Below are 17,672 nucleotides of genomic sequence, written 5' to 3'. Positions count from 1 at the left end.
TTAATCACAAATTGCCTTATGTGTGCAGAGAATATCCCAACAGCAGAGTGAATCACTGGCACTCTTCACTTTTCCTTCAAGGTCATGGCAGTGCCTGGGAATGGATTTGTTTGAGTTTAGAGGCAAAGTTTTCATCATCGTCATTGATTAATACTCCAGATGGTACGAAGTGAGTGGACTGTACAACCTCACGGCAAAGGCAGTCATTACATCACTAAAAAGAACCTTCATGGCGCATGGCATCCTGGACGTTGTGATGTCAGACAATGGTCCTCAGTTTACTAATGAACTGTTTCAAAACTTTGTGCAGGAACGTGGTTTGATGCATGCGACTAGTTCGTCTGGATACCCTCAGTCAAATGGAGACGCAGAAACAGGAGTTTGAACAATCAAGGAATTGATTAAATAGAATGAAGATATTAACCTAGCCCTTGTTAGCTACAGAACCTCACTACTAAGATAGATTCTCGTCATCAGAACAATTGATGGGAAGGTGGCTGAGAACACTTAACACGTTACTTAAAGGGATGACAGTGGATAGGCAATGGCAAACATTCAAAGAGCGCATGGGTGAACTGCAACAATTGTTTATTCCTCTCTGGCGCAAAAGTAAAACAGGAAAGGTGGCCAAACCATGAGCAGAATTTTGCCCTTGATGGGCGGGCGGGTGGGCCCCACCGGCTCGGCGGCGGGTAGGCAGCCGATCGCCGCTGCCGAAACGGGCCCCGCCGCCATTTTGTGGGTGGGCCAATTAAGTTCCTGTGTGGGGTGGGGGGGATAATTCCCCAACTATCAGAATGCGCACATCTCCCTGAGGCAGAGTGCTGTCTCAGGGAGATCGCTGAAAGGCTGGCAAAGATAAAAAATAGAACAATAAAAAATTCATTAACATGTCCCCCTCATGTGAAAATGTCACACGAGATGGGACATGTTAATGAAATAAAGAAGAACTTTATTAAACGTTTTTAAAACCGCTATCAAACCTCATCCCACCACTGGATGAGGTTTGTAAAAAAATCACCTACCCGCCTGCCCGTTGGGCCTGTGCGCCGAGCCGACGTTCGCACGGGCCCCTCAAAATCATCGACGATTGGCAAGTTCAGGGCCTTAACAAGGCCTTTAATTAATGGCGGGCGCGCGTCCCGCTGCATAGCGCGCCTGCCGACTGAAATATCGCGATGCCGCGCACTGACATAGGGACGCTCTCGCGACGTCAGCGCATGACATTTTAAGCGCTGGCGTGCGGGCTCTCCCACCCGCACACCAGCCAGAAGATTCTGCCCCATGGCTTACAAGGGAAATTAGAGATAGTATTAGATGCAAGGAAGAGGCAGACAAATTGGCCAGAAAAAACAACAGACCTGAGGATTGGGAGCAGTTTAAATTCAGCAAAGGAGGACCAAGGGATTGATTAAGAAGGGGAAAATAGAGCACGAGAGTAAGCTTCCAGGGAACATAAAAACTGACTGTAAAAGTTTCTATAGGTATGTGAAGAGAAAAAGATTGTTGCAGACAAATGTAGGTCCCTTACAGTCAGAAACAGGGGAATTTATAATGGGGAACAAAGAAATGTCTGACCAACTAAATACATTTTTTGGCTCTGTCTTCACAAAGGAGGACACAAATAACATACCAAAAATGTTGGGAAACACAGGGTTTAGTGAGAGGGAGGAACCAAAAGAAATCAGTATTAGCAGGGAGATGGTGTTGGGGAAATTGATGGGATTGAAGATCAATAAATCCCAGGGCCTGATAATCTACATTCCAGAGTGCATAAGGAAGTGGCCCTAGAAATAGTGGATGCATTGGTGGTCATCTTCTGAGATTCTATAGGCTCTGGAACAGTTCCTACAGATTGGAGGGTAGCTAATGTAACCCCACTATTTAAAAATGGAGGTAGAGAGAAAACAGGGAATTATAGACCAGTCAGCCTGACATCAGTAGTGGGGAAAATTTTAGAGTCCATTATAAAAGATTTAATAGCTGAGCACATGGAAAACAGTGGCAGAATCAGACAGAGTCAGCATGGATTTATGAAAGGGAAATCATGCTTGACAAATCTACTGGAATTTTTCGAGGATGTAACTAGTAGAGTTGATGAGGGGGAGCCAGTGGATGTGATTCATTTGGACTTTCAGAAGGCTTTCAACAAAGTCCCACATAAGAGATTGGCATGTAAAATTAAAGCGCATGGGATTAGAGGTAGTGTATTGAGATGGATAGAAAACTGGTTGGCAGACAGGAAACAAAGAGTAAACGGGTCTTTTTCCGAATGGCAGGCAGTGACTAGTCGGGTACCACAGGGATCGGTGCTAGAACCCCAGATATTCACAATATATATTAATGATTTAGATGAGGGAACTAAATGTAATATCTCCAAATTTGCAGATGACACAAAGCTGGTTGTGAGGGTGAGCTGGGAGGAGGATGCAGAGATGCTTCAGTGTGATTTGAACAAGCTGAGTGAGTGGGCAAATGCATGGCAGGTACAGTATAATGTGAATAAATGTGAGGTTATCCATTTTGGTAGCAAAAACAGGAAGGCAGATTATTATCTGAATGGCTATAAATTGAGAAAGGGGAGTGTGCAACAAGACCTGGGTGTCCTTGTACACCAGCCGCTGAAGGTAAGCATGCAGGTGCAGCAGGCGGTAAATAATGCAAATGGTATGTTGGCCTTCATAGCCAGAGGATTCGAGTACAGGAGCAGGGATGTCTTGTTTCAATTGTACAGGGCCTTGGTGAGACCACACCTGGAATATTGTGTGCAGTTTTGGTCTCCTTATCTGAGGAAGGATGTACTTGTTATTGAGGGAGTGCAGCGAAGGTTTACCCAACTGATTCCTGGGATGGCGGGACTGACATACGAGGAGAGATTGAGTCGATTAGGATTACATTCGCTGGAGTTCAGGAGAATGAGGGGGGGACCTCATACAAACCTATAAAATTCTAACAGGACTTGACAGGGTAGATGCAGGAAGGATGTTCCCGATGGTGGAGGAGTCCAGAACCAGGGGTCACAGTCTGAGGATATGGGGTAGACCATTTAGGACTGAGATGAGGAGAAATTTCTTCACCCAGAGAGTGGTGAGCCTGCGGAATTTGTTACCACAGAAAGTAATTGAGACCAAAATATTGTATGTTTTCAAGAAGGAGTTAGATATAGCTCTTGGGGCGATAGGGATCAAAGGGTATGAGGAGAAAGCAGGGGCAGGCTGTTGAGTTGGATGATCAGCCATGATCATAATGAATGGCGGAGCAGGCTCGAAGGGCCAAATGGCCTGCTCCTGCTCCTAGTTTCTATGTTTCTATGTAACACAACTTTCAGCTCTACAGCAAGCAATACAACCTAACATTACCTCATTGATCGTGAGAAAGTTAGAAAACGTGAGGAGCAACAAAGAGACAGCCAAGCTCGTAATTGCACAGAGCATGCGACTTGAAAGTGCTCCAGCCTGGGGAGAGAGTGTGGATACAAGATCAGTGGAAAGAAGGCATTGTAATTGAAAGATCTCCACAACTGAGATCTTATAGAATTGAGACAGACCAGGTAAAAATCAGATGAAACCGAAGAGCCTTGATAGGAAATAGGAGTCATAGGAAAAGAAACCTACTATTTAGAACCAGATGGATACAAGGAAAGAAAAACAAGTAGAAACTCTACAACCACCCAAGTGGAATACACTCCTGTCAAATGACAACAAAGTGCAGTTCATCCTCAACCTGAAAACAAAATCAGGACCAGGTCAGGAATATTGGTAAAAGCACCACAGAGATGAACCCTGTGAAGTCTGAGGCTTTGAGGTGAGATGTAGGAATATGTATATAGTTGGGATAAAGACTTGGAGGGAGATGTGGAGTTTCAGCTAGTGCTCACAGAATTACAGAATTATTGCAGAAGAAGGTCATTTGGTCCATTGTGTCTGCACCGGTTCCCCGAGAAAGCAATTCACTTAGTGCCATTTTCCTGCCTTCTCCCCATAATCCTGCACAGGGCATGCTTCAATTAAACCTGCCTCCAGCACACTCTCAGGCAGTGCATTCCAAACCTTAACCATTCACTGCATGAAAAAGTTTTTCCTCATATCACTACGGCTTCTTTTACTAATTACTTTAAATCTGTGCCCTCTCATGCTCGCTCCTTTCATGAATAGGAACTGTTTCTCTCTATCTGTTGATGATTTTGAATATCTATATCAAGTCTTCTCTCAGACTTGTTATGATCCCAACTGATGTTAATACACAAGTCAGATCTCAGAATGAAACCTGGATTGGTAGATCCTAATTTTGTTTTATTTTTCAGAAACCATGGATGTTAGCTACTGAACATATTCACAAGAGCCTGCCAGTGTACTTTTAACACAACAAATAAAACACTTACTAAACAAGAAAACAATGAACTATATTACACTAGACAAAAAGGTTGGAAAGATTTCAATACAAGCCCCATAAAATAGTTCAAACTCACATGATTCCTTTTTATCCCAGCAATACCCTGACAGACACAAAACCCCAGTGAAAATTTACCACTATCTCAACACCAAGGGTTGGGCTGGCTCAGTTTCAAACGGTTTTCTTCTGGTGGATTTCTCAGCATTCACTAGATGTTTTTCCTCAGCTGATATCTCTCCCTGAGACACCCCCCAAAAGAACTGCACTCTAAGCTCAGATTGTTACTTCAACTTCAGAGCAATCACGTGAGTTTCTAAACTCAGTTCCCCAGCAGTCTTTGCAGGATTTCTTACTAGAGAGTTTAAACTATCTGCCTTTACTTTCTGGTATCCACACACTGTCTGAACTGCCTTTCTGTCTTTCCCTGTCTCTCTGTGTGTGCCTGGGCAACATTGCTAGGCAACAGCAGTTTTTTCTAATTTATTTTTTCTTTCTAAATTCACTAAACTACTAACCCCTTTGTAACTTCTGTCTTCACTTCAATGGTTATAAAACCTCATTAAAAATTAAAGTATACAAATAGGGCCTTGAAACTTCCTGGCACCCAGCTCATAAAAAAATCTCTAAATGAAACTATAACCATGTTTCACCTTTCTTAACTCACAAATACAAATCTAAATTAAACTTCAAGTTATACATTGTTCTTAACAGCCTCCTTTTCTCTGAGGAAAACAGTCCTAACTTGAACAATCTATCTTCACAACTGAAGTTCCTCGTCCCAAGAGCCATTCTCGTGAATCTTTTCTGCACTCGCTCCAATGCCTTCACACCCTTCCTTTAGTGCAGCACCCAGAACTGAACGCAATACTCTAGCTTAGGCTGAATGAGTGACTTATATAAATTCAACATAACCTCCTTGCTCTTGTACTCTATCCTCTATTTATAAAGCCCAAGATATTGTATGCTTTATTTACCACTCTCTCAACCTGACCTGCCACCTTCAATGATATATACACATATACACCCAGTTCCCTCTGCTCCTGCACCCACTTTTGAATTGTATCCCCTATTTTATACAGCCTCTCTATGTTGTTTCTACCAAAATTAATCACTTCACATTTCTCTGCATTGAACTTCATCTGCCACCAGTCCACCCATTCCTCCAAATTGTCTATGTCCTTTTGAAGTTCTACACTGGTTCACATTGCTTCTGAGATTTCTTTCACCCACAAACTTCAAAATTGTGCCCTGTACACCAAGGTCTAGGTCATTACTTTACATCAGGAAAAACAAGGGTTCCAACGCCGACCCCTGGAGAACGCCACTGCAAACCTTCCTCCAGATCAAAAAAATCTATTAACCACTAACCTCTCTTTCCTGCATCTCAGTCAATTCCATGTCCATGTTGACACTGTCCATTTTATTCCATGAGCCATAACTTTGCTCACAAGTCTGTTGTATAGCACTGCATCAAACTCCTATTGGAAGTCCATGTACACCACATCTTTAGCCCTGCCCTCATCAACCCTCTATGTTAACTCTTCAAAAAACTCCAGCAAGTTAGTTAAATGTGACTTTCCCTGAAGAAATCCATGCTGGCTTTCCTTAATTAACCCGCATTTATACATGCGGCTATTAATTTTGTCCCAAATTATTGTTTCTCGAAGTTTCCCCATCACCGAATTTAAACAGACATCAGTGCTTGCTGACAAATTCCTCCAACTTGATAAAATAATAGTTAATCTATCCCCTGTCACAGCACTGTAATAAGCGAACAAATAGTCAATCAAACAAGAAAACATCCTCAGCAACATATGCATCATGAGAAAGCTTGGCTGGGAAAGTCAATTCTGGTAAAGACATAGTTGCATTGCAATTTTCTGCCACCCAGAAAAAATAGTTTGCAACATTAATAAAAATGCAAAATACAATTTCACTTTATGATACCTATTGCCAGGTAGGTAACTAGCTGACATGACTGGGACTGTTTGATCCTGTCACAAACTGTTGAAAGGCAGCTCCTCACAAAGTCTCCTGATATGTGTGAGCACAGACTGCTGGACATCTATGAGTTCTCTCAATCATTAAAAATTATTCTCAAAGTAATTTGAAGTCAACTGTAAGGTTGCATACCAAACCCTTAACAACAGCAGTGAGAGCATTTCCTATGGCATTATTGAGATTTGGCACTCCAGCTAACACTGGTGCTGCCATGTGATCATGACAGGTTACACTCATGTAAACCATGCTACAAATATCTTTTTTGTTATGTGGTTTGTATTTTCTTATTAATAAGTGCAGGGTTAGAGTGCACATTTCCAAAAAGAAGTAAATTGAGTCAAAGTGGCTCTACTGTTAATGAGGATTAAGATTGGAGTACAAGGTTTTCCCTATGCTAACTGGTACATGGCCTCTATTTTTTGAGGCTAATGATGAAGCTGCACTTGTTTGCTGCTGCCAAGAGCTTGTCCGATCAGCTTGATGTCTTCTTGAACATGCACTTCTAATGTCCAGTTATCTTCAAGAAGCAATTCACGAATAAATATTTCCTTTCCCTGGTGAATGAATGCAACATATTCAGAGAGAGTAACTTGCTGAATATCTGTAAATTAATCGTGTGCAAGTGAATTGTTTGCGAGCAAGTGAACTGGATGTGTAGACAAGTGTAAGTGAATTCAAACTTCTACTGTATGAACGCTGTGGCAAGAGTGAACATGCCAGCCAATACACAACAAAGAAACATGGAGAAATCATGTGCCCCTGCTTTACTACATTTGAAATCCCAAATTCTCAGACAGGACAGAATGCACAGTGGCTTACTACCTTGGCAAATTACACAGAATGAAGCTATTAACTTGTCCTGATATTTTTTTTAAATGTAGCTTAAATAATTTCATTACATCAATGTCTTCTATGAGTCAGATGCATAATGAAACTCACTAGCTTTCGGTAAAATACACCATCAATGGACTGGGATCTTGAATGAATCAGATTGTTCTCCTTTTGCAGATCTGTTATCTTTCTTATCTGTAACACAACCTGTGTGTGGTTACATTGCAGGCATTAGGCCTAATCCTGACAGTATCGGAATAAGTTTGCTTGCCATTTTTTTGTTAATTTACACATGTTAAATATTTCTCTTTTCCAGAAAGTCGATGGCAATAAATTCCAAAGTACTGGCAGTAACAGTAAGGCCACAGCCCAAGGCCTCAGAACCAATTGTTGTAGAGTTGTCTCATCTCATTAACGTAAGCAATTTTGTTATCACATTCAACTACATTTGGATCTGCATTATTACTGACCTCCTAAACCCAATGACAATTTACCCCTATAAAACATTGATTTAAAAGAACCTTTGAACCATTAGTAAAGGAATAGTAGAAAGCTTGTTTCAATTGAAGTGCACATTGAAAACAGTGCTTTTATTAAAATCTGAAATTGAAATGTTATGTATCCAAGGGTGAGTCTCAAACACAGAAAAAATTGTTCAATAAATTAATCCAACTGATTATTAGCTTCAGTAAACAGGACAGGCTCAACTTATTTAATCAATGAATGGTTTCATGCATTTGTAACTCTGTTGGTGCCACCATAAAGCATTAGCAGCAGGAAAGTGCTGCTAATTCTGATGGGTGACTTAACATTGCACCCACCCTATACAGCAGAACAGCAAGCAGAGTTGCTGACATTTTTAGGACAGCAACTGGGACTGCAATTGTCTCAAGTATCCATCAGGGGAAATGGAAAAATACACAACGCTTAGCACTCTTACCTATTGTCAGGAAGTACTTGTATGGGTGTTGGGTGAAGACTGGACTGGCCTCTGCTCTGGTGTCTCCCAATTATTGATTAGGCTGCCAACATGCATTGTCTTGAAGAATGGACATCTTGGTAATAAATTGGAAGGCTACCAGAGCTTAGACACATACCTGAGTACAATGCAATTACTTTGGAGAAGGCAAAATTGGGAAAAAAAGGATTTCAGAATGGTGGATTTCAGAAACTGCATTTGAGCCAAGAATTTTCAACGTGATAAGAGATGTTCAAATATTGGGATGTGATGTCAGACACATCCATAATATTGGATGTGAATGAGATTATAACTGTGACATCAAATTATTATTGCACATAAAGAAAGCTCCTTTTGCAAAGCTATGTGTTAGAAAAATGAGCAATGGGATATCCATTGCATACAAGATGATCATGATGTTTCACACAATGATCATTTTTGGAACCAATGCTTGCATGTCTGCATTCACAGATGAAACTCAATACCATCCGGCTCCTACCTAATGCTGCTGCTCTAGTGAATGGAACTCTATAGCAGGCTGAAATGTGGGTCAGGACCTGGTACTGCATGATAAACAGTTCCGATTTCTAATTTTCCCTCGAGTAGTCAATTAATAGCTAGAGGGCATGCTTGCCATCCAATTAAGGATGGCAGGCAGGCTACCAAAACTGGAGGGCTGATCAGAGGCCTTGCATCTTGAAAGGAGCAGCAGGCTGCAATGAAAGGTAAGTAAGATGCATCAAGATGAAAGGCACTCTGTCTCCAACATTTTTAAATTTAAGTTAAAAAATAGCTTTTGGCAGCTAGGCCACCATTGATTGGGAGCCCCCTACTGCTCAGCCTGAGGCTACTGCAACACCCAAGCAGCAGCAAAAGAGCTTTTACGCACCAAAATGCCCCTACCCCTGCTACCACTTGCAGGATCCTGGAGGCTGACTGGAAAATCCAAGTCTGTCTCCTTTAATTGGTGCCCTGAAGCTACCTGCCATGTGCAAGCAGGGGCTCAGCCGGCCACACATCCCTCCTCTGTAGAAATGGCCCAGGGGTGGGCTAGAGCCAGGGAATTTGCACACCATTCGGCAGGGTTAGTTTTAGCTCCTGCCAGCTTCTGATCCTGGTCACAGGGTGATCTAAAAATTTCAGCCCTACCTGTCATAGATATATTCAGGATTATTTTTGAGTTCATTTTTGCAGGGTGGTCCAGTTGTACTATTAATGATAGAGTTGATCAGCAGACACTTCTTGGGTGGAAACATTAAGTTTATTTACAATGTACTCAGCAGCAACTATACATGTAGATAAAAGCAAAAAACTGCAGATGCTGGAAATCCAAAACAAAAACAAAAATACCTGGAAAAACTCAGCAGGTCTGGCAGCATCTGTGGAGAGGAGCACAGTTAACGTTTCGAGTCCGAATGACCCTTCAACAGAACCATTCAATGGAACTTTACAGCCTTCCGGACTGAATATTGAGTTCAACAATTTTAGATCATGAACTCTCTCCTCCATCCCCACCCCCTTTCCGATGTTTCCCCCTCCTTTTTGTTTTTTCCAATAATTTATATAGATTTTTCTTTTCCCACCCACTTCCATTATTTTTAAGTGTATTTCCATCCATTGATTTATCTCTACCTTTTAGCCTATTTCGATCCCTTCCCCCAACCCCACCCCCACTAGGGCTATCTGTACCTTGCTCGTCCTGCTTTCTACCCTTCATTAGCACATTCCTTTAGATAATATCACCACCTTCAACACCTCTTTGTCCTTTTGTCTGTGACATCTTTTGGTTATCTCCACCTATCACTGGCCCTCTATCCAGCTCTTCTTGTCCCCGTCGTCCCCCCCCCCCCCCCCCCCCCCACCTTAAACCAACTTATATTTCACCTCTTTTCTATTTTTACTTAGTTCTGTTGAAGGATCATTCGGACTCGAAACGTTAACTGTGCTCCTCTCCACAGATGCTGCCAGACCTGCTGAGTTTTTCCAGGTATTTTTGTTTTTGTTTTGCAACTATGCATGTGCTTTCAACTTCAACTCTAAACTGACTGCAAGGTAGCCCCTGCTACTCTCCTATTGGTTACTACAGATCATGTGTTCTTGCCTAACAAGTATTATTTTTAAAGATACAATACACATTAAATAAAGCTATGATTACTACAATCCTCTCCCTTTAATTCGGCTATACATATTATATTTACAAGTACATATATTTTTCAAGACAACATAATATTTACACTGGGTAAGGAATTTACAAGTTCAGTCTTTCAGGTAGCTTCCTGGTATGTGTGGAACGTCGCAGCTCCACAACTTCAGATTCTTTGTCAGGAACCTCCTTTTCAGGAGTTGCCTCAACATCAGATGCTTTGCAGGTCTGTATCCTCAACTCTTACAGGAAGTCCTGTAATGAAAAACAAAGCATGTTAGCTTGGTTGCCAAGGAATCATCAGTTAGCTTTTTCATGCCTGCCTTGAACGTTTGAACAGCCCTTTCGGCCAGTCCGTATGAGGAAGGCTGGTACGATGCAGTTTTCACATGAGTCATACCATTGAGGCTGATAAACCGTTGAAACTCAGCACTCGTAAATGCCCTGCCTTTATCGGAAATCACTACTTCTGGTAGTCTATGATTGGCAAAACTCTGATGTAGTTTCTCAATTGTAGTGGCCGATGTTGGCGACTTCACCTCAAATACGTCCAACCATTTTGAATGGGCATCAACAATGAGCAGAAACATTGTTCCAAGGAAAGGTCCAACGTAGTCAATGTGTAACCGCACCCAGGGTCTACCTGGCCACTCTAATGGGCGTAACAGAGATGTCACCAGCAACTTTTACAGTTTCTGACATTACACACAGTGCTTTATTAAACTCTCTATTTCCCATCCATTCCAGGACACCTAGTCTTCATTCAGGAAATTCCATGATGGGCACTGTGTAGTGCAATTAAAAGTGGTTCCTTTCCCTTTGGAGGAATTATCACTCATGCTCCCTGCAATAAGATGCCATCCTGGTTGGTTATATCATATCTTCTGTTGAAGTATGGTTTCATTTTCATAGGTATGGACTGCTGTGACCAATAATGTAGCACTTGATCTCATACTTGAGATAGGACTGGGTCCCGTCTTGTCCAGCCTCTGACCTGTCGAGCACATACTGGCGAGGAATCTAAGAAATTTAACAGTAAAACAAGTTCTTGTGGAACTGGGACATGCTCATCATTTTCTTGTAAGGGCAAATGACTAAGGGCATCGGCGTTTACAATTTGACTGCCAGGCCTATTTACGAAAGTGTATTCGTATGCTGCCAGAATTAAAGCCCATTATTGTGTTCTTGCTGAGCTAAGGGTGGTATACCTTGTCCTTACTCAACAATCCTAGCAATAGTTTATGATCTGAAACAATTGTAAAATGGGGGGCAGGTATATTCTGGTGAAATTTCTTGACACCAAAGATGATGGACAGGCCTTCATTTTCTACCTGCGAATATCCTTTTTCCGCTGTGATGAGCGTTTTGATACGTAATCTATTGGCAGTTCCATACCGACGTCCATTCGATGAGAGAGCGCTGCTCTTTTCCGTAGGGAGATGTGTCATATGTCAGCACCAATTCTTTCGTATGGTCATAATGCACTAATAGATTGGACAAGTGCAACAATTGTTTCACCTTTGTGAAAGCCTCTTTCCACGTGCCTTCTTTTTTCTAGCATAGACTTTAATCTGGGCCTTCTTTTTGACTTCACTGTTGACCAGACTTCTCTCAGATGCAAGCTCAACTTGTCTGAGCTCAGTGGCTGAGTGTCCCAAAATTTCATTATCTGTCTGGGTCATGGGAAATTCTGCGACTTTTCCTTCCAAAGCTTCTTTGACTTCATTTAGCTGATTCTTCAGCTCTTCCATCTTTTTTCTGTATTTCTTTGCTGCCTCCTGGAAAATTGAACATGGTTGTGTCTTCCCTGCCAACTCATTCTTCAGTTTGTTCAGAGAATTGCTGAATTATTTCTCTTCATACTTTTCCAGAGGTGCAAACTTTAACGTGAGGGAATCTTGCAGTGGTTGAAGGCCTTTCAACAGGTTTTCTTTTTCCCTGCGAATTTTGCTCACCTCGTCTCGAACTCTGTCATCAAGCAGGGTCTCTTTGAGTTCTTTGTGCTGTTCTTCCAGGTTTTGGCTTAAGACCGCCTGCATTTCTTCAGGTTGTTGAGTCCTTACAGACTCCTTCAAAATAGGAACACTTCCAGCTTCCTTATAGAATCCCAGTGGCCAATCAAGGTTGATTTTCCTTAGCCAATTTCACCCTAGAAGGCTTGGTCCTCTGTCTCTCAATACTAACACTGGTAGCTTTGCCGATTGGCATCAATAATGGACAGCTACTCTCCTTATGCCTTTTATTTGAATGTCTTCACCTGTATATGTTTTTAGCTTGGGGCCTGTTTTGTCTAAACTTAATTGATGTTCACCATTATTCAAATATCTGAAGATATGTTCCCCAATTACTGTAGTGGAAGCTCCCATGTCCACTTCCATTCTAACAGGTTTGCCATTTACTTTCACTGTGACAAATATTGGTTTTGTCTTTCCAACTTTCAGATTAAACAATGAGTAAATGTCTGAATTTGCTGTTTCAGGTTCTTCTACATGTAGATTTCATTGAGCTTCTTCTTTTGTTTACAATCCTGCTTGAATCTTTCCTTTCACTGCCTCATCATATGTCTATTTCTGAGACAATAGTAACATTCGCTTTTTTTAAACTGCCAATTGCTAAAAGACTGATTGTTTCCACCTCTATTAAAATTATTCTTTGATTTTGCTACTAAGTTATTTTTATTTATTCTTTGGCTAGCGGGGGCTATTTCCCGCTTCTCGGCAGAGTCTCACTTTTTCACATCACTTTCAGCTGAGGTGCCCCACCCAATATGGAGGACGGCACCATTTTGCGCACCCTGTATTACTTTTAAATCTCTTACTGCACTTTCCATGGCCAACGCTATTCTAGCGCCTTCTGGAAATCCAGTTTCACTTCGGACAATATTTTTATCTGAATCAAGTCCTCTTTCATACCACACACTAACCGATCTCTGACTCGTTCAGAGTCATACCGAACTCTCAATATTCCGTTAGCTGCTTCAAATTTGCCACAGAACATGCAATTGTCTCATCTGAGGCTGTATTTCAAAAATTAAACCTGAATCTCTGCATCGTGACTGAGGGCTTGGGTTGAAAGTGACCCTCCACAAAGTCCACCAATTCATCGAAATTCTTCTGATCTGGGGCACTGGGTACCATCAAACTTCGAATCAGACTGTAGGTTTTGTTCCCACAAGTACTCAAGAGGATCGCTCACCTCTTTTCTTCCTCGGTAATCTCATTTGCTTGAGAAAAGAACGTGAGGCATTCTATGTATTGAGACCAATCGTCTGTGGCTGGTTCAAATGGATCAATTCCCCCAATTATGGCATTTTGAGAGGGGATAACTTCTTCAATTCTAAAGGAGATTGCTACTTACAATCACTGGGCGAAGTACAATGCTGATTTATTTTTAACTAGAATTCTTCTGTTAAATCCTGTTCTATCCTCGTTGCCAGTTTGTTGTAGGGTGGCTGAGTTGTGCTACTAATGATAGAGTTGATCAGTAGACACTTCTTGGATGGAAACATAGGGCAGGATCTTCCGGTCAGCAAGCGGGGTGGGGTCCGCTCGCCAACAAGTAAAATGACGCGGGATGACATCAGGTGGAACTCCCAACGTCACCCCGCGTCATTTCCATTTTCAGGTCAGCGGGGGCAGAGCCAAGTCAATCACCTGCCTACCTGTCAACAGCCTATTGAGACCATTGAAAAAGTAATTAAGGACTTTAATGGACCTGCCCGTCCAACCTTAAGGCTGGCGGGTAGGCCAGGAGCCCTGGCAGGCTTTGGAGAAAGCATGAAACTTCATCCACGGGCGGGATGAGGTTTCATGAGGGTATTTAAATCTTTAAGAAAGGTTTCAATAAAACTTATGTCACATGAGGGGACATGGCAGGGAAAATTTTTAAACATGTTTAATAAAAGTTTTAAATCGGAGCTGATCTCCCTGAGGCAGCACTTAGCCACAGGGAGATCTGTGCGCTCTTTTGCGCGGATGCGCAAAATAGTGCACTCCCAGCTGAGGGAATTCCCCCCCCCACCCACACTGGGAGTGCATGGCGCTTCCTGGCGGGTGTCACGCTGGGCGGGCCTTAATTGGCCCGCCCACGTAAAATGGGGGCGCCAATCGGAGGTGCGCCCGCCCATACCCACTCCCACACTTCCCCCACAACGGGAGGAAAATTTTTCCCATGAAGTTTATTTACAATGTACTTAGCAGCAACTATGTGTGTGCTTTCAACTCCAACTCTAAACTGACTGCTCAGGTCACCCCTGCTACTCTCCTATTGGTTACTACAGATCATGTGATCTTGACTAATACGTATTATTCTTAAAGGTACATTACGTACTAAGTAAAACCATAATTACTAAAATTTTCTTTGAAGCTTCTGCTTATTTTCCATGTTGATGTGTGCACAGTTGTTATATGATATATAATTGAAAAGATCTGTGTCTGGTGGGGAACATTCTTCACTTTACATTCCTTACACACACTAATAGTGCAGATTTGACAGATGTCCACCCATTGCCTACGAACTTAAATGCATTAGCAAATCTTTCCTTGTATCTCTGGGAACTGGGTTTGAATGCAGCCCACACTAAGACCTGGATTTTCGGCAAGTCAGGATGACTCGGGAGCCCTATAATAACGGCTGGCCAGTTCCATTGCAGGTTTAGGCATGTCCTAGTCCTCTGCAATTTTCATGGAGTCGAGCCAGCTTCTCAAAGAATCGTGGTCCACGGCACCTCAGAGGTGTCGTGAACCATAATCTGCATGAGGTAACCTTTTGACAGGTAAGTTCAAAAAGTCCTCCACAAGCCTCCCATGCTAAGGTATTCCCCCCCAAACAATCCCTATGGACCTTCATGCCCTCTATATCAAAATATATCCTCCCAAACAAACCTCAGGGTCCCTCATGCCAATCTATGTCACTTCCATGCCCTTCAAGCTGTGCACTGTATAGAAGCAATGAACCCTATTGGGACAGTAGGAAGTGTAAAAAAGATCTTTAAAAAAAGGTAATTTATTCATAAAAATAGCTTTTGGCTGAGAGCCCAGACATCCATTGGTCTGTTGAAACACCTGAACCCCAGAGAAAACATTGCTTGATTGACAACTCTGGCTCTCTGACCTCTTCTGTCAATTTCATAAGAAAAAGAGGTTTCTAATGCCTACAGTTTCTGCTATCGAAACTTTAAAGGGTCTGGATTATTGGGCTTTTTTTGGCTATGGTAAAATGAACGAATGAATTATTTTTAAGCATTTTATTACACATGCTACTGTCACTATAGGGTTAATTGCTTATATACAGTGTATAGTAGGCGACTGGGCATGGAAGTGCCATAGCTTGGCAAGGAGGCATGTGGTTCTTTGTGGGGCATCCTTTGGCATTGGGGGCATGAGGCACTAGTGAGGGGGGGAGGGGGGTGCATTCTGCAGGCACTTTCTCCTGAGGTGGGCAGGCTGAGCTTGGAATTTTCCCGAATCCCACAACCACCTCGAGGGTGAAAATCCGGCCTAAAAGCATCAAAACCCCCGTTTATGATAGCTGCAAGGATCCTAAGTGAAAGGAGTTTGGTTAGTCAGCATCCGCAACCCACATTTAAAACAGTTACAAATCAACCACGATCTAATTGAACTGCGAACAGGCTTGAAGGACTGAATGGCAATCGTTTTTCTATGTTCCTTCCTGTGTTCTTACATTGGTATCTATTATTTGTGACACATTGGCTTTAAATCATAATCTAGGTGGCGACAAAGATGGTTACTGTGGTAGATAAAAAAACCATGGGCAGAATTTTCCCCCCATCGGGGAAGTTCAGGAGCGGGCGCATGGAGGTACGCCTCCAATCGGTGCCCCCGATCAGGGGCGTGCTGCCATTTTACATGGACGGGCCAGTTAAGGCCCGCCCAGCATGACGTCCGCAAAAAAGCGCTATGTGCTCTCTGTGCGGGCGGGTGGCGGGATTCCCTGAGCTGAGAGTGCACTCTTCGCACATAAAGCGTGAAAGAGCACACTCATCTCCCTGAGGCTAAGTGCTGCCTCAGGGAGATCGGCTCCACAATAAAAAAATCTTAAAAACAGAAAAAAAAATTCCCTAACATGTCTGCTCATGTGACGCTGTGATATGAGTTGGGACATGACCATCACTTTTATATACACTTTTATTAAATTTTTAAAAACCTAGATGAAACCTCATCCTGCCTGTGGATGAGGTTTGATGCTTTTTCCAATGCCCGCCAGGGCTCCTGGCCTGCCCGCCAACCTTAAGATTGGACAGGCAGGTCCACTAATCACGTTAATTACTTTGTCAATGGCCTCAATAGGTCGGCGGGCACACAGCTGATTCGGCTGAACCCCCGCCGACCTGAAAATTGAAAGGAGGCTGGGTGACATCGGGAGTTCCGCCCGACGTCATCCCACGTCATTTTACGAGTCGGCGAGCGGGCCCTGCCCTCCCGCTCGCCGACCGAGAAATCCTGGCCCTAATTATGTAGTTATACAATTTGGTTTGGGACACATTGTCAGGACACTTTTGTCTGAGTTTTACCCTCTGTGCGATTTGCGTTATACTCAACATGGGAATACTTGCTGTCAACATGAGATGCGAAGCTTGAAAAAAATTTCAATTTTGAACACTGACATCTCTCATCTTGGCAAGGGCGAAATGATAAATGTACAATATATCATAGATTAAGAGAGAGCACATAGTTAACCAAGGTAATTAAAGGTCAGGGTTGACATTCATGAACTGTTCTAGTTGTGCTTTTGCAGTTTATGAAACCGCCAGAATCGCTTGTTTTTGTTCCAGGCACTTAATTTAATGCCATGTCCATTATTCTACTAATATATCATGCTACAGAGTGATATATATTTACTATATATATATTTTAATTCTGATTTTTATAGGGAACATCTGACCCACACTGTGTTGTTTGGGATGACACCAAAACGTAAGTGCCACGAATGATAATTTTACACACTTCCCATGATCAACAAATGAGTGTTTATTTCACTAATTTAGCATTGTTAAGAGTGAGATTCTGCATAAAATATTCAGGTAACGTCACTTGTTACTATTGAATTGCTCTTATGGACTGACAAGTCACTATTCAGATTGTTACTGAGTGACTGTACTTCACAAATGTTGAGGATAAGAATGAATATTAAAATTATTCCCTATGTCCTGAGTATAGGTGCAACCTGCTCAACCGTTCCTCATAAGACAATCCCTTCATCTGAGGAATCAGCCTAGTGAACCTTCTCTGAACTGCTTCCAATGCAAATATGTCCCTCCTTAAGTAAGGGCACTAAAATTGTATTCCAGGTACAGTCTCACCAGTGCCCTGTACAGCTGTAGAAAAA

General features: G+C 42.4%; 1 protein-coding gene across 1 annotated transcript in view; it reads left to right on the top strand.

Moving 5' to 3' along the window:
- adgrb2 (adhesion G protein-coupled receptor B2) overlaps positions 1-17,672 on the top strand; it is a 1,091,625-nt gene that overhangs the window by 632,436 nt on the left and 441,517 nt on the right. The window contains exons 15-16 of the mRNA XM_078566906.1: positions 7,541-7,640; positions 17,217-17,260. Of these exons, the coding sequence (XP_078423032.1) occupies positions 7,541-7,640; positions 17,217-17,260 (144 nt within the window). The remainder of the gene's footprint in view (positions 1-7,540; positions 7,641-17,216; positions 17,261-17,672) is intronic.

Source organism: Cetorhinus maximus, chromosome 21 (genome assembly GCF_964194155.1).
Source record: "Cetorhinus maximus chromosome 21, sCetMax3.hap1.1, whole genome shotgun sequence".
NCBI lineage: Eukaryota > Metazoa > Chordata > Chondrichthyes > Lamniformes > Cetorhinidae > Cetorhinus > Cetorhinus maximus.
Note: the sequence above shows the minus strand (reverse complement) of the source record. Positions and strands in the feature narration are given on the sequence as shown.